The 22,825-nt window shown below is 36.2% G+C and overlaps 1 protein-coding gene across 1 annotated transcript in view; it reads right to left on the bottom strand.

Annotated features, from left to right (window-relative positions):
* Positions 1-22,825, bottom strand: part of COL12A1 (collagen type XII alpha 1 chain) — a 135,772-nt gene that overhangs the window by 98,440 nt on the left and 14,507 nt on the right. The window contains exons 5-12 of the mRNA XM_036767144.1: positions 20,484-20,747; positions 19,712-19,876; positions 18,724-18,897; positions 14,066-14,356; positions 12,928-13,530; positions 11,208-11,480; positions 8,421-8,693; positions 6,681-6,953 (exon numbers count right to left, since the gene is read on the bottom strand). Of these exons, the coding sequence (XP_036623039.1) occupies positions 6,681-6,953; positions 8,421-8,693; positions 11,208-11,480; positions 12,928-13,530; positions 14,066-14,356; positions 18,724-18,897; positions 19,712-19,876; positions 20,484-20,747 (2,316 nt within the window). The remainder of the gene's footprint in view (positions 1-6,680; positions 6,954-8,420; positions 8,694-11,207; positions 11,481-12,927; positions 13,531-14,065; positions 14,357-18,723; positions 18,898-19,711; positions 19,877-20,483; positions 20,748-22,825) is intronic.

Raw genomic sequence — 22,825 nt, 5'->3', positions numbered from 1 at the left:
AAAAAATCTCCATGACAATTAAACAAAGTTGTAACTAGGAATTTGGAAGCTGGAAGAAAAAAAGCAGAATATGGAGGTTGCACGGGAGGAGTATACCTGGGATACAGCAACTGTGGGGAAGAAATACAACCTAAGACAATTTAATTGGCACCCTCTAAATGTTGGCACCGTGGAGCAAAATTCTAATCACCCTGCCTTAGTTATAACTCTGACATTAAAGTTACCATTTACTGTTAAGGAGAGGAGAATTTTGTTTAAAGTTTCTCTCTATCTTTGCTAATTTGATTTTTTTTTGTATGAGGTTAGTCTACAGAAAAGGAACGATCAATTGCCATTTGATAAATACCCAAAGTTCCTTAGAAATGCCAGAGTTGTAATACTATAAACATATAACTTTGCAAATGTATGAGACAGCACTAAATCTCTCAAAAACACACTGAGTCCTTGTTTTAGTCCATCTGGGAGAAGCACTATGTAATTCAACATGATGCAGAGTTCCTGTGATATGCTAAAAACCTCATTGTAATGAAATGTCAATTGAGTTAGTTAGCTCAATTTGGTCTGTAGGAGGCCATTCATTTCTAGAACATTTTTATGTTGCTGTGACAACAGAAGGGGAGCAAGGAAGAAATTATGCAAAAACTACTTCTTTCCCTGGTGAAAATGAACACTCTTTAAAATATACAGACATCTATGTTACCCCAAATTAGAAGTTTCATTAAATTGGATTAATCTCTTGGAGCAAAAGAAAAGTGGTTATTGTTTATTTAAATATAAAAGCAGGTTCCCCTCTGTCTAAGCACCAACAACAGTGACAGCCCCAGGTTCGATAAAGATTTATAATGCATTTCAATCTGCAACAGTGTTTTGTTCATTAGAATAGGCTGTTCCACTTTTTAAAATCTGTGTCTGCAAAACCAATATGAATGCTTTGTGGTTAAATTCCTCTAGAGTTAGTATCTGAAATGGTAATGAACTCTGCTTTTGTCATTCTAATATACTGGAGCCAGCAATGCAAGTGCTAATAAATCCTTAGTTAGAGCTACAAGACAATTACCTGATATATGTTGATATTTAAAAAAAATAAATATAAAAAGTCCTAGGGAAAAAAAGATTATACAGTCTATAGCAAAGAATGGAAGTTTCATTTTTCTCTGGGAATTAAAAACCTTTATGAACTTAAACTAATCTATAAAACTACCAACGTCTATTATATTCTTGCCATCTGATTTTATGCCTCTGAGTCAAAGCAAGATCCTTGCCAGCTCTGTTCTTACCACCTCCTCTCCCAAGAGAAAACAGATTAGAAAAACAGTAGCTCTCAGAAACAGCTCACTGTTTCTCTTTCTGTGGGCTTTCCATTTGCTGTATTTACCATCATCTCCTATTCCTCATATATGGTATGTGAGTTTGGCTAAACTAATATAATAAAATTAAATGGAATAACCAGAAGTTTAAAAAACTTCTCATTTTAATTTAGTTATAACTATGTTTTCACATATTTGTCAAGTTTTATCATACATAAGGCAAGGGGATAAGTATGTTAATAAAAGGATGTTGGCAAGGTTGTATCTACTATTCTTTACAGCAGATAGGGATCTTTAAGTGAGTGAAACTAGTTTTTTTCTAAGTCTTGAGAGCTCAAAATTTAATTCAGTTAAATTTATTTATTAATTCAATTCAACAGACATTTATTAATGCTTTCCCTCTCCTATATAAAAGGCATTGTGAATTAAACATATGCCCCACAGTTCCAGGCATATAAATTTATTATTCTTTAAAGTCACTTTGCAAATGTTTCCTCCTACCCAGGGCATGGTGAACATAAAAAGTTAAATGCTTACTTCATTTATTTTATTGTCTATCTCTTTAGAGAGGTATTTTTTTAATAATGGATACTTGTAAATACACATGCATGTGCGTGTGTGTGTGTGTGTGTGTGTGTGTGTGTATGTGTGTGTGTGTGTGTGTGTACTCTGACTAATGACTTCCCTGGCTTCCTTTAAGATCCAAGTAAAATCCTCTACCTTCTACAGGAAGACTTCCCCAATGGGTCTTGATTCTAGTGTCCTCCCTCTGCTAATTATTTCCTGTTTTATCCTGTATATAACTTGTTTGTATATATTTGCCTATATGATGTCTCCCCCATTAGACTGTAAGCTCCTTGAGGGCAAGGATTGCTTTTTGCTTCTTTTTGTATCCCTACAACTTAGCACAGTGCCTAGCACATAACAGGTCCTTAATAAATATTTATTCATTGATTGATACAGTGAAAAGAAAACTAGATTTGGAGTCAGAGATTCTGGGTTCAACCCTAGTTCAAATGCTTACTACCTTTGTGACCTTAGACAAGTCATTACTTTCCTTGGGCCTTGGTTACTCACATCAAGATGTGGAGAAATTTGGTTCAGTGAGAAAAGTGCTGGATTTGGCATCAGAGGACTTAGGTTTGAATTCCACTTCCAACACTTTACTACTACATGGCCAAATGAATGAGTCACCCTGAGCCTCCATCCCTCATCCGAAAAAGTGTTGCTTGTCCTTTTTTCAAAGAGGACCAGTGGCACTTCAAGTAATGTCTTGACTTGCATGTGAATTGGATTTAAGTGAAGCAGAAATGGAGTTGGGCTGGATGATATCTCAGGTATCTACCAGCTCTAACTCTATGATCCCAAATTGGGGGGAAAGTGGTATCCCACTGAACATCCTGTGGTGTGCAGAATGGCATTTTTGGCTATAAATGGATGGACAGAGATGTCACAAACCCATGACTGGAAAGGACAGCCACATTCACGTTATCAGGAATCTTCTGAAGTAAGAAAAGTTTAAGCTGTTTATTTAACTATCCATGACTAGCTTTAATAAGTCAGAGCCCTTATGGAAAGTGATTGCTCTAAAGCTAAAGCAGTCAGTTGGGCTGTGCAAAAATTTTGTTCCTGAGATCATGAACCACTATTTGAAAGGCCCTCTAAGAAGAAAACCATTTTTTAAGCTATGGGGAATAAAGAGTGTTTTAAAAGCATAATTGTTTTGCTTTTCAAGACATTGTGGAGGTGATGTCTTCACAAGTCTAAATGAAGTTCATGATCAATCTAAAAAGAATAAAGGTTAAAAGTGTACTCCCTGAAAATTGTAACAGGTAAGTAAATACACAGAAAGTCAGTGGGAAGTGTAAGAGCAAAGGGAAATGCAATAAATCACAAGGAAAAAGGCAAATCTCCATAAAATACCATGTGTTATTACAGATGTAGAGTTTGCCTGCTTTGACTGTTCTGACTAGGTCACTGTGGCCGGGGCCAATTTTAGTTCATGTAACTTAAAGATTTCTACCCTTTTAAATATGCACTCTAAAATCACAGGAACATTCCTAAGCATTCTTAGGCACCATGGCTATATCCTTAGGAAGACAGTTTGAGTCAACAATCAATTTTCACCCTACGTATGACTTCTTGTTATGAGTCGCCATTTTAACCATTATTTTTGAAGTGTTAAATATTACAATCAGTCATTTGTAAGCTCCTTGAGAGCAGGGGCCATTTCGTCTCTGCTTTTGTATCCCCAGGACAGGGCCTGACACAGATAAAGAGCAAGTTTAATTGAACGATAAGGACCTAAGAAAGTATCTCCACAATCATGATAATAGGATTTTAAAATTAGCTTGAGTTGTGCCAATCCACACAAAAAGCATCCTGCATCAACATACTCTGCTCCAAATCTGGATTTCTCTGGACATGGGGATAAACAACTTCATCTGTTTTCTCTTCATCCCTGTCTTTAACTAGAATTTTCCAAATACTGCTGGATATTTAATCTTCGCTGGATCCATCTCTAAGAATCTCATCAAGCTCATGAAGCCATTTATTTTGCTAGATATTTACTCTATTATCACTTCACACCACAAGAGTTCCATTTTAGATTTAATTTGGGCCATTTCTACTTTGGGGATGGGAAAAGGAGGGAAGCCTGGAGCTGTTAATTTCATCAGCGTGGGGAACTCCTGATATGGAAATTCCCTCTACTGACAGATCTTGGATAGTCTCTGCTATATTGAAAGATCAACTGACTTGTCCGTGGTCATATAGCTAGTATGCATCAGAAAGAAGGCTTAAACCTATGTTTCGCAAGGCTCTAACCACTATGCCACAATGACTCTCACTGGGGGGGCAGGGAGGGAGGGAAAGGTCAGTGTCAACAAAACAGAATGCCCTTAAAATGTTAAATTCAATCCTTGTTGATCTCTCTCTCACAGGTAAATTGAATAAGTGTTTTATTCCAACCCATCTTGTACTGTGTGTTTAGTTTGTAGGCTCATAGATCTAGAAGTGGAAAGGAATTCAGGGACCCTCTAGTCCAACTCTTTCATTTTACAAATGAGGAAATCAAAGTCCAGAGGGGAAAAATGAGATGCTCAAGGTTATACAGATAATTTGTTAGATGTCATGTGCTAAAGAATCCTGGCTGGCCAAGATATACAATAATAAATACCCCTGAAGATTGTCTAGGGCAATGATTTCCAAACTTCCTTGATAATACACCCCTACAATAAAAAATTTTTGAGCATGCAACCCCAATATCTGTATATTTATTCATTTATAAATTATATATAAATAGTACTATACCAATATGTACATTTTGAAACAAACAGAAAAAGAAAGTTAAAATGAGATAAAGATGAAATAATATTTTGATTCTAGAATCAATAAGGAGCCACTGATGTTTATTGTGCAGGAAAGAAACACAGTGAGATCTTTGCTTTGGGAAAAACCTTTCAGCAGCTATATGGAGAACGGATTAGAGTTGGGATGCTTGAGGCTGGGAGGCAAATTAGAAGACCTTTCAATAGTCCAGATAAAAGATAATATTGGACTGAACTAGAATGGTGGATTTTTGTGAATGGATGAAAGAAAATAGTTGTGAGACACAGTGTTAGACGAATTTTGTCAACCAGTTAGACACGTGGGATAAGGAAGAGTACAGAATCGAGCATAACACAAAGGTTATTCTTAGTAACACTTAAAATTATTCTGTGACTGAAAAGATAGTGGTACCCTCAAACAAAAAAGAGAAGATTGCTGACTTAAAAATGTGGAGGGGGCTTAATAATCAGCTGTTATCCCAAAGCATAGAGCCTGTCACTGAGGGATGCCTACTGCAGCAACAAGGTGATAGTAAGAGGAAAGTATAGAGATGCTGGGGGTGGGGAGGGTGCCAAGGGGAATTTTGCCTTCCTTTGCTGCTCTGGGTGTCAAGGTTGACATGTATTATAATACCACCCTTATATAGCCCCAAAAGTCAATGATAGGAGGGGGCATAGCAGGGAAGAATTCAAGGGTATGGTGCAGTTGTGCTAGAGACAAGCCTATAACTGGCTATGTGGGAGAGAAGGTGGATTATACACCCTGTCTCCTCACCTTCCTACCAGTTGAACACACATTACTTGGAAGTCAAACCAAATCACCCTCCCCCAACCAAGGGTTGTTCCATGGCCTTTGTTTTGGAAGACAGGTCTACAGCACTGTGAAAAATTCTCCAGACTCATAACTGATCAAGCAAAGTATCCATCTTCATCTGACTGGCAGGGAACTAAGCTTGGGAGGTTCCTGCTTAGAACTACTGCTTAAAGAAAAATTAAACCAGAAACTCTAGCTAACTTATATTCCCCATCACACTGTTAATATCACCAAAAGAATGTGGTAGCAGGCCCAGTGGCTTACTTTTTGGCTGATAAGATTCCCTCTCTCAGAGCTGACAGTTTTAGCATCAACCACATGGGCTCTTTCCAAAGAATTTGTGCAAGACAAGCATAGACATCCAACCACATATTCAGAAAAATGTTACAATAATTTCAAAAGCTTTGGTGATGATACTTTGCATGGGATAATGAAAAACTCACTGAAGTAGAAGTCTGGAGTCCTGGTAATCAATCAATCAATTAGTGAATATGTATTAAGTGCCTACTATGTGCCAAACATTTTACTAGGCACTGGCAATACATACAAAGAATAAAAAAATACCCACTGGCAAGGAGCTAACTAGCTATGTGCCCTTAAAGAGTCAGTTAACCTCTTTAGACTTCAGTTTCCTCGTCCATTAAAAAAAAAAGAGTTGGACTAGATGATAGCTAAGGTTTCTTCTAACTCCTAATTCCTTAGATTCTCATCTCGTTTTCTTCAACAACCTACTTGTCTTCAATGAATACATTTTTTCTTCTCACACTTTTCTCCATTACAAAAATGATCCCCAAATACATTTGCCCTTTCTGAATTATCTTGCTTTTACAGTAGACATCTCAGACAGAGCAGTGGATAGAGTACCAAGCCATGAGTCAGGAAAACCTGAGTTCAAGTCCAGCCTCAGACACTTATTAACTAAAACTCTAGACAAGTCACTTAACCTCTATTTGCCTGTTTCCTTATTCATAAAATGAGAATAATAGCACCTACCTCCCAGAGTTGTTGCAAGGAGCAAACAAGATATTAATTGTAAGGTACTTAGCACAGTGCCTGGAACATAGTAAATGCTAACTACTACTACTGTCTCTGACTAAAATGCATATCCAAAGAGAAATAATTGCTTTTCAACATAAATATCTTGACATGGAGGGACACAAATTAACTCTTCTGGACGCAGAATCACAAACATTTTAAAGGCATCTCATAAAGGAAAAAAAAAGGAATTACCTTCCAGTGTTGTTCCTTCTCCAGAAAGGGCATCGCCAGCTCCAGAAGCATACAAGGCAGTCACTGACAAGGAGTATTTTGCACCTTGGTCTAAGCCCTTCAGTTGAGTGCTGGTCATATCACCCCTCACGGTTATCTCTTGCGTTTCACCTCCTGCCACTGGAGTATAGGTCACAAGGTACTGTTTGACCTTTCCTGGTGCTGCACTCCAAGATAACTTCATTGATGATGTTGTAGGGTCAGAAACTCTTAAGTCTCTTGGATTTCCTCGAACTTTATAAAATTTAAAAAAAAAACACAAAAATATATTACTAAGTAGAAAGGGCTCAGGAGATGCTCTGTTAACTTACCATTTTTTGTGCTAAATCAAATTTTCATACATAGTTTAAGATAAATTCTCATACCTGTGCACCTGTGACAAATATAGCAAATGGTGCCAGTTAGCCAATAGTGTCGCAGCAATGACAAACATGGCCCTACATAGGCGTCATAATTAAAATACATCAATAAAAGTAATGAGTTCCTTTTCCTGTGTTTATACATGTCAAAGCCTCTCATTTCAACCACAATGAACTGCCAAAAATTAGATTAAAGATATACCAAAAATATGTAAGTTGATTAGTCATCCCAACTTGGATTTTGATTTTTCCATGAACTTGTCAATGGAAAAAAAAATTACTATGGCTATGAATATTGAAGGATGATGACCACCAGTTGCATTTGAATTGGCCTATACTCATATTACAGATCACATAATGAAAATTATGCTATAAACCATAATAATAATAGCTAATACTTTTAGTGCACTTATAATGTACCAAACACTGTGTTAAGCTCTTTACAACTATTATCTTAATTGATCCTCACAATAACCCTGTGAGGTGGATGTTATTATTATCCCCATTTTACAGACGAGGAAAATGAGGCAAACAGCAGTTAAGGGACAGTGTGGTTCTTACACACCCACTAGCCTATAAATTTTCTGATAGAGTGGACATTAACCCATCTCTTTGGCACATTAACCCAACACTTTGGCACTCCCTGAAAGGGCACAAAAGTATCCCAGGAAATTTCATTCCAGAAAAAGAGAAGAATTAAAAAACACTGGATAGATTGCTGAGACGGATCCAGTCCATGATGAGCCAGTCAGTTATCTATGAAGGACCTACTTCATTACTGCCACCTTAGGCATCAGGTTACAACCTGTATAACAACCTTTCAGCCCAGGTCTCTGATAATTCACCCAACTACAGCAGGCCAGCACAGTCAACAGACTGCCAGAATTATAGCTTAACAACCATTCCCCACACAATGTCCCACACAATGTCAAATCTTTGTCCCTGTTCTTATGTATACCAAACATTAAATCTCACAATAGTGAAAGCTTTTCTATAAAAATAAATCTTCTTTTAAAATATATAGCCCATTAAATAGGATCTGTTTCAAATGAGTCATACAGCTTGCTGAGGGGGGAAAAGCCTGAATAATCCTACTTCACCATTTTCATGTGTTAGGATATGAGAATAATTCATAAAGGAACATCTGGACTTGATATTTCAGGAGCATGAAAAGGTAAAGTAGAAAAGTGGGCCAAACAGTTTTGTTTAAAAGAATATAATCAGGACAAAAGTACCATCTCTTTTTCTTTTTTAATGGATGTGGGGTATTAAATTAGTTGGATGACAGACACAAGACTCAGTTTCATTTTGCACAAGTAGCTGCCATCTGAATTTGACGTACCTTCTTCAGTAGCCGCATTTCCAGTTAGTGGATTTCCAGGTCCAGAAAAGTAGTCAGGGATAACAGACACTTCATATTTTGTATCTGGGGTCAAGTTCTCAAGTGTCTTTCTTCGTTCATTTGCTGGAACTGTGACTTCTTGTCTTGCTCCATTAGGAAGTGACCTGTACACAATCCGGTATCTTAAGACCTTCCCTGGGGCTGGAGTCCAGGCAATTTTAAAGCTATCAGTGGTTTCATCTGTCACTTTTAAATTGCGAGGAGCACCTTTCACTGAAAGAAAGAAGACATTTTAAAATCTTTGCTAAGGAAAAAAAATCATTTTGTTATCAGGATTGGAACAGAGAAATTATACCAAATGATAATAAGATAAATAAGTGAGAAGTGATCATGAACTATAAGTACTAACTACCATGTGTACCTGATTACAGCATTCTCCTCTCTTTTCGTCAATTGCATCATCTGTGAAATGACCAGATTAGGCTAGATGTGACATTTTATGTTAAGTGACCTTTTCACTCCTTAACTTAAATTCTTCTGAGTGCCTATCTATTTGAAAAAACATTTGACAATAAATGGAAGGTAAGGGGCACTGTCTTCTCTGCCTCATGGACCTATTAAAATAAGCCACTGATTGCACAGTCTCTGGGCACTTAATAAATTTTAAGTAATGATGGGAAGCTATTTGGATATATAATATACCACTGTGTAGTAGTTCCTTAGAGGGATGGGAGTTGAGGGGCTGAAAAAAAATTTTCATCATGGTTTTCAGCCACTTAGCTCCTTTATCTGATTTAGTTCTGGTAGCCAGGAGAAACCTAATCACTCAGGATGAGAGGCAGAGAACCACAATTTTATGTCTGAGTGACAGTTGGAGTGGGGGTGGCATTTAACTCCCAAATTCCATTATAGCCTTATAAATAGAAATAGAATTTTACTGTTTTGCTTTTTGCCTTTTGCAGACAAAGAAAAGATTTTGCTTCACTATAATGCTCACTGCACAAGTATCAATGTGATATACTGGAAATAGGCCACCTTAGGAGTCAGGAAAATCTGGGCTCAAGACCCATCTCTAACACATACCAGTTAACCTCTCGGTAACTCAAGGCAACTCAGAGTACAATTTACAGTGAGGTTGCCAATGTGCATCAGGAAAAAGAATTTCTATAACTGGGAGTTCCCTACATTTATAAAAACATCATACTTCTGGATAGTAATAAACTACGCTATACAATACCATATCATGCCATGCCATACATACCACACCACACCACACCATACCATACCATGCCATACCATACTATCCTATACTACGCTACACTACACAATAATATAATGTACTGTACTAAAATTATTACTTAGGACATGCTTTCCATTCACAGGCATAAGCAGAGATCACAACCTTAGAAGATATTAGCACTTCATACAATTGAAGCCCATACTCTATCTTTTATGATCCTCAAGACGAAAGTGGAAATTAAGGATATGTGTCTAATTATTGATATGAGAAGTTAAAAGGAACCTTTAAATCACAAGTCATAAAATCCTAGGCCAGGAACAGACCTAGGTTATCTAGCTGCTTTTCCTGTAATCTAGCAAAAATACACCTAAACCATCCCAATGAATGCAGATCAATCTTATTTTTAAAGCTGCCCAAAGAAAGAGATTTCACAGGCTCCCACAAGCAAATACTTCTAGCATCTAAAAACACTATCAGCAAATTCTTCTCTGTAAAGACTCTAAATTCTTCGTACTCTCGTCTTAGCCTATTTCTTATTCTTCTACCCCTCAGTGGAAATGAAGAACAGCTGTTACATTCACTGTGACCCTGCACATATTTGCAAATTCCTTGGATGTCTCAGAATCATAGAATTTCCAAGTTGGAAGTTACTTCAAAGGCCATCTTGTCTAACCTGTACTGTTCCTAGACCTAACCCTTCACTTCTTCATCTTCTTCAGGTTAAATACAGATTTGATGCAACAAAATGTGTCAATAGGAGACACCACAGCTTTATTTTCCTAGAGAGGAAAATTCAATACTTGCAGCATCCTTTAAATATAGCCACTCATCCTTATTTAAGGATAGCCATCCTTAAATATAGCCATTCTTCAAGGCTCCTTCTCTAACTTCTGCAATTTTTACTTCTCCTTCTTGGCAGATAGTTATAAAATCAAGTGCATCTGTACCTGGCTAGTCTTCTCACTCATAAAGGGTGCAGAAAGCTAGCTTCAAGCTGACAAAGTGGGAGCAGAGTTATCCAGGAACCTCCACCCTAACTAGTATCTTCCTTCTCCTAGCCTTCATCCACTTAAAGTTTTGGTCGATAGAGTTAAATGTATTCAGAGTCCTGACTCTTGTGCAAACATTCAGATAACATTTACAATAAGAGAGCTCAAGATTTATACTTGTAACAGATCTGTCACTGAAGTAATACAACTTCATAAAAGTATGATAATGTGGCCATTACTCAAATATGGCACCAAAACAAATATAATACAGCATTTCATGAGCTAATTCATTAATTACTTGGCATGATAATAAATCAAGACATCCAAGTAAATTTGACTTTATTTTTTAAAATTTTTCTGTCTCTTCTTTGAAATTATGAAATAGGTATTCATATATTTTAAGATACTTAAGTTTAAGCATTGCTAAGGGTCATAGAAAGTGCTTGCAAGTACAAAATTCTGGATGAGGTAGCACAGGATTTGTCGACAATATACTCAGCAAGCTAAAACAATATTACAAGCTGTATTTTTTTTTAAATTAGCAAAACTGCAAAATACCTTCCAAAGTTGTTTCTTCTCCAGGTAAGGAATCACTGAAACCATCCTCATATTCTGCTGTCACATTGACCAAGTACAAAGTTTCTGGCTTTAAGTGGTCTAGAACAACACTGGTACTGGAAGCAGACTCTACAACAGTGAGGTCTTCACCACCAACAGCTTCCCTGTATGTGACGTGATATGTAAAAACATGCTCCCCAGCTGGAGACCAGTTGACTTTGAAACTATTTGAAGTCACATCAGAAAAGTTCAGATCCCTTGGAGGCACATAAGCTATATGAAAAAGAAATAAAGGAAGAAATTATTTTCAATGAATAGAACCTGACAAAACACAGATGTATTGCCTTGCCTGAAATTCTCCATATTTCTTAATACTGTAGATAACTGAGAAATGGTTACCATTATATCTCATGACCAACACTCAGTAGCTCCCAAAATGATCCTTGAATCAAGAGGCATTGTGTGTGATGGATAGAGCATTGGACTGGGAGTCAAGACGACTTGAGTTTGAATCCCACCAAACACTGTGGAGCCCTGAACGAGTCACATAACCCTTCTGGGCCTCGTTTCCTCATCTGTCAAATGAGGGCCTTGTACATAATGACCTCTAAGATCCCTTTTAGCTCTAAATTTATGATCCTATGACTGCAGAAGAGCCCATAGAGAGAGCCTAGTTCATCTTAGCTAAGAATGTACTTATTTTAGAAGGCTTCAATAAGCATTTAAGTGCTCACTATGGGCCAGAAGATAAAGATGGAAATGGTAGGTTGGGACCAGATTGTTGAATGCAGTACTGAAGAGTCCAGACTTTATTCAGAAGGCAATAGGGTACCAGTGAAGGGTTCTGAGCAGGAAGGGCTACAAGGGCCTTTGGCTAAAGGCAACAAAATACTGAGCTGAGCCATGCATTGACAAATGAAATTATTGTTCTAGGCAGCTTAATATGGACCCAAATCTCACCAGAATGGCCATGGCCTTAATTAGTTAATCAGTAAATGAATAATCTTAATATTATAATTTTAAGACTGGAAGGAACCTTAAAGGCCACCAAGTCCAACCTCATTTTAGAAGTGAGGAACAGAGGCAGAGAAAGTTCAAGTGATTTTCCCAGAGTCACAAAGATAGTAAGTATCTTGGGCAGGACATGAATTCAGGTCTTCCTTACTCTAAGCCAAACATTTTGTGCAGTACCATCTAGCTACCTTATTAACTGACTTGCCCAAGGTCTTGTCGGTAATAAATGATAGAGCAAGGGCTTGAACTTAGGTCCTCTGACTCCAAAGTTCATGATTTATCCATTACATTTTCTCTGGGAGCACCAAAGCATCTGTCTTAGGACAAACTTTCTATGCCAGTAAATAAAAATTCCATATTCATAGGAGAGTCAGAAATCAGAGTTAAATGATAGAATTGTTCAATACTCTTCAAAAATGTAAGGAAGTAGGGGCAGCTAGGGGGTGCAGTGAGTAGAGCACCGGCCCTGGAGTCAGGAGGACCTGAGTTCAAATTCGGCCTCAGACACTTGACACATGTACTAGCTGTGTGACCTTGGGCAAGTCACTTAACCCCAATTGCCCTGTCAAGAAAACAAAAAAATGTAAGGAAGTCCCTTTACCCTTTGTACTAAAGAAATCCCAATGCTATGTAGCATTTATTGTATGGAAATACCAAAAGAACTATACATGAACGACACTTTTTCTATAGCACAAGAATGGCTTACATTTCTTCTTTATAACTTTCAATTCTTGTTCAATTCTAAGGCAGATAGACTGAGTAAGTTCAAATGATATCCTCTGGAAAGCATCAAAATCTTCCACTGTGAACACATGAGTTTCAGGAGGGGGAGAGGCAATAGCTTCCAATTCAGAACGAACTGCATCCTTGACACCAACTGCAAAGATTTCAACATCTGAATTCCTGAGTTTTATAGCAGGGTCTCTAAAGGCATCTGATGATTTCCCATCAGTAATAAGAATCATGACCTTCGGTACATTGCTCCGAGATCCTTTGCTAGCCACAAATATTTTCTCTCTCACATAGGTCATAGCTTTGCCCGTATTTGTGGATCCACCTCGGTAGGGGAATGTATTAATAGCTTCAATGATGTCTTCAACTTTAGTAAATTTTTTCAATGTAAATTCAGTATGGGGGTCCCGGCTATATTGGACAAGGCTGATCTGCACCCTGTTGGGTGAAATCTCAAAGCTTTTCACAAGGACCTCCAAAAAGGCTCTAACTTTTACAAAGTTGGCAATTCCAATGCTGTAAGAGCCATCAACTAAAAACACAATGTCAGCTTTTATATCCACACCGCGGGAACATTCTGCAAAGAGAAAATAAATTCTAATTAAAGTTCAATAATCTAGACTTTCCAATGAATCTATATTTCTGGTTATCAACGTGGCTTTAAAAATCATTCATGTCATTCCTCCTTTACTACGTAAAACTAACTCGTGGATGAGTCCAACTAATGTAAGTGGAAGGAACAATACTATTATCGTTAATAATAATAGCAAAAACTCATAATATTTTATAATTCTACTGATTAGCATAGTTTTAAAGAATAAAAAGAGAAAATGCACCTTATTTCTTTGCCAAAGTGAGTAACTAAGGGTATGGAAGACTGCATAAGCTGTCAAGTTTGATTATTGTGTTGCTTAGCTTTTACAAAGCAGGGGGTTTTTTTCTCCCTTTTTTTTAAAAGGTATGGCCTTCTGGAGAGTAGAGGAAGAATGCATTTGGAAATGAAAGGGATATAAAGTCAAGTGATAGCCATAAAACATGTTTTTTTTTAAATTGTGGGCAATTAAGGCAAACTATTTGATAGATTTTCAAACGGTCCAAATCAAACTACTTACCCACTTGAACTTTCATTGGCTGAGTCTTTTCCATTATTGAAATGGGTTCGCTGGATGTCAGTCCTTTCATTGCATAGACATTAATCTGGTATTCTGTATCTGCAGAAAGGTCTCTCACATTCAAAGAGGTAGTTTGAGGACCAACACTCAAAGCTTGTTGCTTACTTCCTGGTATCATTGGCAGAAGAAGCACTTTGTAGCCTGTTATATGACTAGGAGATGGGTCCCAACTGAGCTTAACATATTTTGATGATACATCAGTGGCAATCAGATTCGAAGGAGGTTCTACAACTGAAAATTTGAGACAAAACAAGGTTAAAAACAATGAGGCCCAATTATTCAAGCAAGCTTTACTATATTCTATACCAGATCTTTTTGACTCATCTTCAACAAGCATTGATTAAGCTCCTACCAAGTTCAAGGGCTTTTGGTAGATGTTATGAATACAAAAATAAAACAAGCCTCTTTTTTTTTGCTTTTGGCCAAAGGCTGTTGAAACATTCCCTTTCCTCAAGGAGCATACCCTCTAATAATAGAGATAAGCCATGTATACAAATAGCTATAAGTCAAATTAGAATATCAGTTAAAAGAGAAGTCCAAAGTGTTTTTGTCAAATTAATCATTAATAGATCAAGAAAAGTTAATGCCTAAAATTCTTCCTGTTTAATTTAAAGGACCAATGCTAATAGGAGGAACTGGATAATAGGAAAGGAGGTTTCCTTTGGGGGAGAAAAAAATCAGCATGGCACACCTAATATGCTAATTCTTCCAAAACCAATTTATCAATTTCAGGTTGTTCCCTACAATATATTTTTAATGTTCCATTAGATCTACTTATCAGTCTTTCAAGGAATAATGCTTGTGAAGAAAGTGTGCATGTTAATACTTTCCAAAGTATTTAGGAAAACTTTTCCTGGAAACTGGGTGAACTCCATATTTCATTTGTGTCAGATAACACTAATTTTTATAATATAAAACCAGAGGGCAGGACTTATTATAATATGAAAACAAAAACATAGAACAACATTGTTCATATTCATCTTCAAGATTTTTGACAAGAAAATTTGAGATCATACACACACACACAAAAAATCCATGACAGATTTTTAAATAAGACCAATGTAGCAAGAAGAACACTTCACTTTTCTAAACAGAAGAACAAGACTAGAAATCATCAGTTCTAGTAAAAAGCTTTGGAAAGAAAATCACTTGTTTCAACTTACTAAAGCGTAAAATGAATCTATAAATCCATAAACATTTATGCACCAGGCACCGTGCTAAGTACTGGGGATAGAAGGATAGTCAAAAATAGTTCTTGTCCTCAAAGAGCTTACATTCTAATGGGGGGAGACAACTTGTATATAAATAGATTCATACAAGATGCTTCCTGAGTCAACCAAAGGTAATTGGGGTAGGTAACTCTTTTTAATATATTAAATTAAAATACGATAAATCACTATATTAGTTATTGATTTGATGATTATCATTAATGTACGAAGTCAATGTTAAAGACAAGGAACTACCAACAAAAGGACCAAATATTCTAACCCCTAATCTAATAGAAATTGATACTGATCCTGCTCCCCTGATGGACTAGGAGAAAATTGAATCCAACCTATGTTGTCTCAAACTGTTTGAACAATGTACTTTAACTATTTTAATTTCTAATATGAAGATGAAAACATGCCTTCATGAAAAGAACCTTTCTTCTTTTAATATTATGCTAAAAATAATATATGCACTAAAAAAGACATTCAGGTTTTTAAATCTATCTATTCTCAGTTGCAATGAAATTTTCTTCCAAATATAAATAATTTCATCTCCAATAATATCAAACTGAAAAAATTGAGATTAAATTGTCACAAAGTCAACATTCTATGAAAAAGTATTAATAATTTTTTAATCCCAGAAATTCAAACTCCATAGAATATAATTGAACTGCACTCAACGGATAATAGCAACAAAGTATTTTTTGTTGTTTCAAGATAAATCCACTGTGTTCTGCTTTTCAATGTAACCAAATCCTCAGCAGAGGTAACTGTGCTCCATCCTGGCCCTTTAGGACAAACTACAAGAAATCTAAGAATATTATACACCTCTTTAATTTGCCACTAAAATGAAGCCAGCACAGCAAATTATATGTAAAAGAAGTGACAAGCATGAGAAAAGTAAAAAAGGGACATAGCGTATTGTAAGACTGTGTCTTACAATTACAAGAGTACTTAAGCATCGATAGTGACAATGTGTCAGGATGGAGCCCAGAAAAGATAGAAAAGCCTGAAAGCAAAAACTTGGAACTAAGGAGAAAAAGTTAAAGACAGCAAGTGATCTGAGGGGAAGACATGAAGCTGTATTCAAGAGGATTAACTTGTAAATCTCTGGGCAAACCAAACATAAACAGTCAAAGCAGGCCAATAAAGATAAAGGGGAACATTAAAGAAGAAGAATTAAGGGATTAAGAGGCAAAGAGAGAAGACTGGAAGAAGAGGAAAGGTGGGGGGAGGGAGGAGAACAGAGAAGGGAGAGAAGGGGAAGGAGATAAGGACAGCAAGGGAAAGAGGGGAGGAAAACAGAGGGAGAGGTTAAGAAGGGAAAGAGAGAGGGGGAGACTGAAAAAACAAAGAAGAGGAAGAGAATAAGGGGAAAGGGAGAAGAAAAGAGGGATGGACAATGGGAATTGTGGAAAATATTATACTATTTTATATCATTTCTAATTTCTAGTAGACCCAGAGTCTGAATTAATGAATAACTGGATGAAGATCCAGGACCTGGGCTTCTTTGTTCTCTCTAAAAGTTTGCTCAGGTAATACCCTTACCTCTGTCAACAAGGCCAGATCATTAAGGACATTACCCTAACCCCAATAGAGATTACCTTGCTTAATATTCTACAGGTATATACTATGTTATGGAATGTAATGAGACACAGAGATGCTGGGCTGTAGTTTCAACTGACTTTTGTCAACATCCTTTACAACTCTATTCAATTAAGGAAAATCCTCTTCTTGTATCATGGTTAAACATACATGAGGGTCATAAAAATGAGGTAATACAGGCTTGCTAGCTCTGCTAAAATAACGTATATAAGTTTTCTCATTGCTTTGTTCAGGCAGCCAGAGTTTATACTCTGACTCCTTGTACGTACAAGTAAGCTAGCTCCGCTATGCTTTAAGGGAAAATAATAAACAACATGGATTTTTCTATCACCTAGCTCTGTTGTTTCCTTCAACCAAATTTTCAGGTTTAACAGAATGAATAAGGAGACTGGACTAAATAATCACTGAGGTTCTTTCTAACTACAAAATTCAATTATTTTATTATTCTAAATTAGAGAAGGGAGTGGAAATCAGAAGTAGAGTGATTAGACAACGAAATAAGAAAAAGAATTCTTGGCAATGAAGACAAGATTCTAAATGACAGAACTAAGGCCCATAAAGATTTGCCAAAAGAGAGCCAAAGACTAGCAATTCCAGACAGTAAAGGAGTTTTTGAGATTAGTACTCATCTATTTAGAATGTGCTTTAGAATCCCACTTGAATGCTGAAGATGAGAAAATAACTTTCAGGAGAAATTATAAAGGCTTTATGCAAAAGGTTGACTATCAGATGTTTTAACATCCTTTGAAGTACCTTGTCTTTCTTCCATGCATTGGAAGACATGAACTGAAAGGAATTTTTTAAATTAGAAAAATTCCCAAATATATGAATAAGTGAAATTGACTTATTATTTCTTGGAGAGTCTAAAATTCTCAAAAATTTGGAAAAGTACTTAGGAGGTACTAACTGAAAAGTCCTTTTCCTTGGAGGCAGGTAAAAATAAAGAATGTTCATATGTATATATGTGCCTTATCTGACAATACTAGATGAGGGAAAGCATGATGGTCACCTGGAAACAGCTCTAGGCTTAAACTTGCAACTATATTACCTTGGGAAAGTCAATTTACCTCTCTGAACTTCAATTTCTCCATCTTTATAATGGTGATAATAATACTTATAATACCAGCATCAGAGGCTTCTTTTGAAGATCAAAAGAGATAATGAACATGAAAAGCTATATAAAAGATGGCTATTAATAAAAGAATGAAATATTCTCTATAAAATAGATATACTGCCCTCAGTAACCTGTTAAAACAAATGCCAAGTAGAAAAAGGCTCTAGAAGGAAATAGCAATTCAAAATTTGTCCAAAAGGGCTAATTTAAGGATACATGTTAATTAAATTACTGTGCTGACTGGTTTTACATCTAAATCTTTATGTAATGGGTTTGGTTAAGATGGGAGCGTTTTAATGTAATATAGAAATATCATAGAGTCTACCATTGGAAAAATGTAAATTTGGTGGTACCTAATGTTGGAAGATATGTTTTGCCAGGATATCTAATGCTTCTATGAAAGACAGGATGATGTATTAGATACAGCTCTGCTTTGGGGAGGGGGTGGGGAAGGGGAGATTTCAGAAAGATCTGAATACAAGTTCTGCCATTAACATAAACTGATTTTATGACCTTGGGAAAGTCACTTAACCTCTTGGTGACAAAGCAATTCTCTACTACATATTACAAACGTAACGCTGATCTGTAAGCCCTGTGCATAGTTTTAAAAAGCAAAAACAGGGCAAATAAGAAATTAAGATGTTCTCACAGAGTTACCATTATCAACTCACCTTCTTCTCCACTGACCAATTCACCCAGCTGTTCATCAACACCTGAGCACACCTGAGAAATTATTTCATTCTGAATATCTACAATTGCATCAAAGTTAGCCACATTGAAAACATGCTTGAGTGAAGGTGGAGATGCAATTTGTCTGAGCTCTTTTGCATCTGCAGCTTTGATACCTTAAAAAAGAAAAGAAAGAAATGGATATGAAGATAGAAGCCTATGAAAATGAAAAGTGGTCCTACCTTATGTGAATTGTGATACAAGGACTTCCCTAGTAAAGACATGTGTTTCCATACTGTTCAGATCTTAAATAGAAAAGGCTTTGTTTCATAATCATAAGTATTCACATTGCTAATGCATTTTATAGCTCCTTCAGGACATGGACCATCACTTATTCATTCCAGGTATCTTCCAAAGTTTGTTACATAGTGCTGAGCAACTAATACTTGCTAAATAAAATATCTGTTGGTGAATCAAAAAAGATTTTTTTTATAGTTTCCATACTCTATCCAGCCAATGGCCAAAAAAAGAATATTAGTAAAACAGGCTGAACTTTCATCCCAACTATTCCATCATTCTTCTCTGCTATTTGTGAAGATAAGACCACCTCCTTCCATGGCACTAGGGTGTGAATTAAGATATATCTTAATTGAATTTTTATATTCTTCAAGTATTATATAATATATGAAGCACAAAAAAAATCCATGATGATTCCCTTTACTAATATTGCTAATATCAAAACTAATGGCCATTAAAAAGTCAAAGTCTATAATAGAAAATGGACAGTAAATATTAATTGTTTTGCTTACTAAGGAAATTATGGAGGGAGTGGGGAAGCTCAATTTCTGTTTTAAGTCCCTCTGGCTCAATATAAGAAAACGTATTCTACTCCTTGAATAGCAATCCTTCATGTAAAAAGCCTTAATTTTCATACACATTTACATTTACTAACATACTAATAAATCTATATTAAGGAACCAAACAACTTACCCAAGGAGAAAACTTCAACACCAATATTCCGAAGTTCTCTCGCTGGAATTTCCACTTCATCCTGAGATTTGCCATCCGTGATAACAATTGCCACTTTAGGGAAGCCAGCCCTTGCTCCAGCTGACTCCGTAAAAGTATTTTTAATTAAATAATCAATAGCATCCCCTAAAGTGGGAAGAAACATATTAACTTGATGCACGTCAGGAATATTCTCAGAACTAAGAATTCATTGTAGATTTAACCCCTTTGTTGTATAAAGTAAATGAACAATATTTTATTGGCTTTTTTAGAATCAAAGACTGAGTTAGAAGGTGCAAAATTATCTAACTCTGCAACTTCTGCAACATCTCCCACAGATAGTTAAGAACTCCAGAGACAAGACACTATCACCCAAGGCAGCCCATTCCATTTGGGGACAGTTCTAACTATTAAGAAAAAAACTTTTTTACATAAAGCCAAAAGCTGCTTCCCTATAACTTCCACTCATTTAGACTAGTTTTTCTCTCTAGAACCAAGAAGAATAAAGACTAATCTCACTTCCCTAAAATAGTCCTTCAAATACTTTAAGTCAGCTCCCATCTTCCCCTTAAGGCATCTCTTTTAGAGGCTAAACACCCCCCATTTCCATCAACCAAATCTCGTAATACATGGTTTTGAGTCCCTTTACCACCCTGGCTGCCTCTCCGGAATATATTCAGCTCCTCCTCCCCTCCCCCCCAAAAAACTCTATATTTGTAAAAAAGTAAAAATTAAGATAAACTCTTAATCATACCTGTCATTGTATTGCCACCTTTGTATGGTATTTTTTTAATAGCAGCAAGAAGATCTTTCCTTTGGTAATATTGATTTAAGTTAAATTCAGTCCTGGTATCAGAGCTATATTGGACAACACCAACTCTGGTCTTTCCTTCCCCGACATCAAAAGCAGATACAAGGGCACCAATGAAGTCTAAGATGTATTTAAAATTGTTTCTCCCCACACTCCATGAGCCATCCACTAGGAAAACTAAATCTGTCCAGGCACTGAGAGAGCATTCTGAAATACATATAAGATGTTGCTTTTTAAAATGCCTTTGTAAATCCAACTCCCAGTAGAACACAGACTGTAACACAAGTCAGTTTAAAAAGTCACCTACTTAAATTCTTTCATTTATGGAAGTAGTGTGCATAGATTACATAAGGAACTTATCCGTATACTGTTGTGTATTCACAATAGCAATGTATTTTAGAAATTCATCAGGAACAAAGCATTTTCAGCATCATGATGAAAATTCATGGGAAAGGAAAGAAAAGGGAAGGGGAAGGGAAGGCAAAGGTGAAGGAGGGGAAGGGGAAGGAAAGGAAGAGAAGAGAAAGGGAAGGGGAAGGGACAAAAGAAAATTTCCTCCCTTTAGGATTTTCTCATTCAAAAGTTTCTCTAAAATGTCAACAAATTCAATTTTCTTGACAATATCCTAACTTTCTCTCTCCAATAGATGTAAAATAACAATGCACAAGCTCTCTGCTTCATTGTCATGAAGCTAGAAGTAAAAAGATATTAGAAAGCAGTCAGCCAACAAATATTTAAGTGCCTACTATGAGGAATACCAAGCAACAGCCTACCATTTTCATTCTTTTACATTCATTGCAAAATGAACACAAACCAAGTTTTGCTCATTTAAACAAATTCGGTTTAATATTTTCATACATTTTAATAGTTCTTTCACTTTTACAGTAGTGTTAGTGGCAAAATTCAAAGCTTGAGGGAGCAAACTGAGTCTTAGTTATCTTAGTACCTCCTTGATATTTATTAATCAAGGCTGTGAAAAAAATAAGCACTTAATGTGTTTATTAAGTTTTAATAAATTATGCCCAAATATCAATTTTCAATTCATTTATCCTAGATAACTTACGTTCATGTTTAATGAATTTCTAATAGTCAGCATTTTCAAAGTATCAGTGAAGAATAAATAATACTAAAAGTGTGAATAGTCAAAATTCTATCCTTAGGTTATTGTTAAAATGCAATAACATCATCCTAAAAGTCAACCCTATACCAGAAGGACTCAAAGCTAGTCTGATGAAAATTGCGCAACAGATCTATCAAAAATAATGCACTGGGTATCAATGAAATATGTTATCACTCTTTTCTCATCCAATTTTGTTTGGTTTTCATGGGAATTGGTGTTTGTGAGAAAACACTGAATACATTTCTCCAGATGCTTTTGTGCTCTGAGTTCACTGAGATGGGGAGTAGGAAATGGAGTTTATGGCTAAGAAGAAGAGGAAAGATGTCCTGGAAACTTTCAAAGACCAAATGGATAATCTAGGTTTGTATCAGCATTGTGTAGATGTGTGTATTTGCAAAAGGTTCGACAAACTGATTTAAACCAATGAGAAATACAGTGATTAATGTAATGCTTTGATTTAGAATAAATATTGACTTGGGAAAAATATTACTATAGTAACTGCATTCCCTATAAACTTCACTTCAGATTAATGGGCCTCAGAAAGAATGATAAACAGGGATCTGTAAGGAGAAAATCCCCAGATAAAGAGACCTTTGTTTTTATGGGTTTTTTATTAACATCCTGGTTCATAAATTCAACTTTTACAGGGTGACAAACTTAGAAATCCAAGAATCCCCTCCTCTATTTTGGCTTACCCAATAAGTCAGACAAAGCAGGGAAAGACATAAGGAGGCTAATGATGCCAAAAACTGAACTGAAATAAAACTGTGTTCATTTGATTACAAATGCACCATCCTACAAAGAGCTAGGCATGAGCCAAATCTGAAATTAAGAAGGGCTCTAAAACAGCAATGCTGTAAATGTCAAAAGAAGAGCTTGGGTACATGCACATATGGGGAAGGAAAGAAATTTTGCTTTCATCTACAAGGCAATAGCCGCTCCAGTTTCTTAAGGGTAGCATCCCCATCCTGTATTGTCTTTGCTAGTCTTTGTACATTCATTTCTTCATGCATATATCTTACCTGGAAGTGTACCTAAGTTAAAAAATTCTCCAGACATTTACATGAGATTTTTCGAGTTGCCCTATCTTAGAGACAAGAATCAAGCCCTTCCAGAAATTTTAGCTTTTCACCTTCTATTAACGTCCAAAAGATGCCACTAATGG

This window comes from Trichosurus vulpecula, chromosome 7, assembly GCF_011100635.1.
Source record: "Trichosurus vulpecula isolate mTriVul1 chromosome 7, mTriVul1.pri, whole genome shotgun sequence".
NCBI classification, from domain to species: domain Eukaryota; kingdom Metazoa; phylum Chordata; class Mammalia; order Diprotodontia; family Phalangeridae; genus Trichosurus; species Trichosurus vulpecula.
Note: the sequence above shows the minus strand (reverse complement) of the source record. Positions and strands in the feature narration are given on the sequence as shown.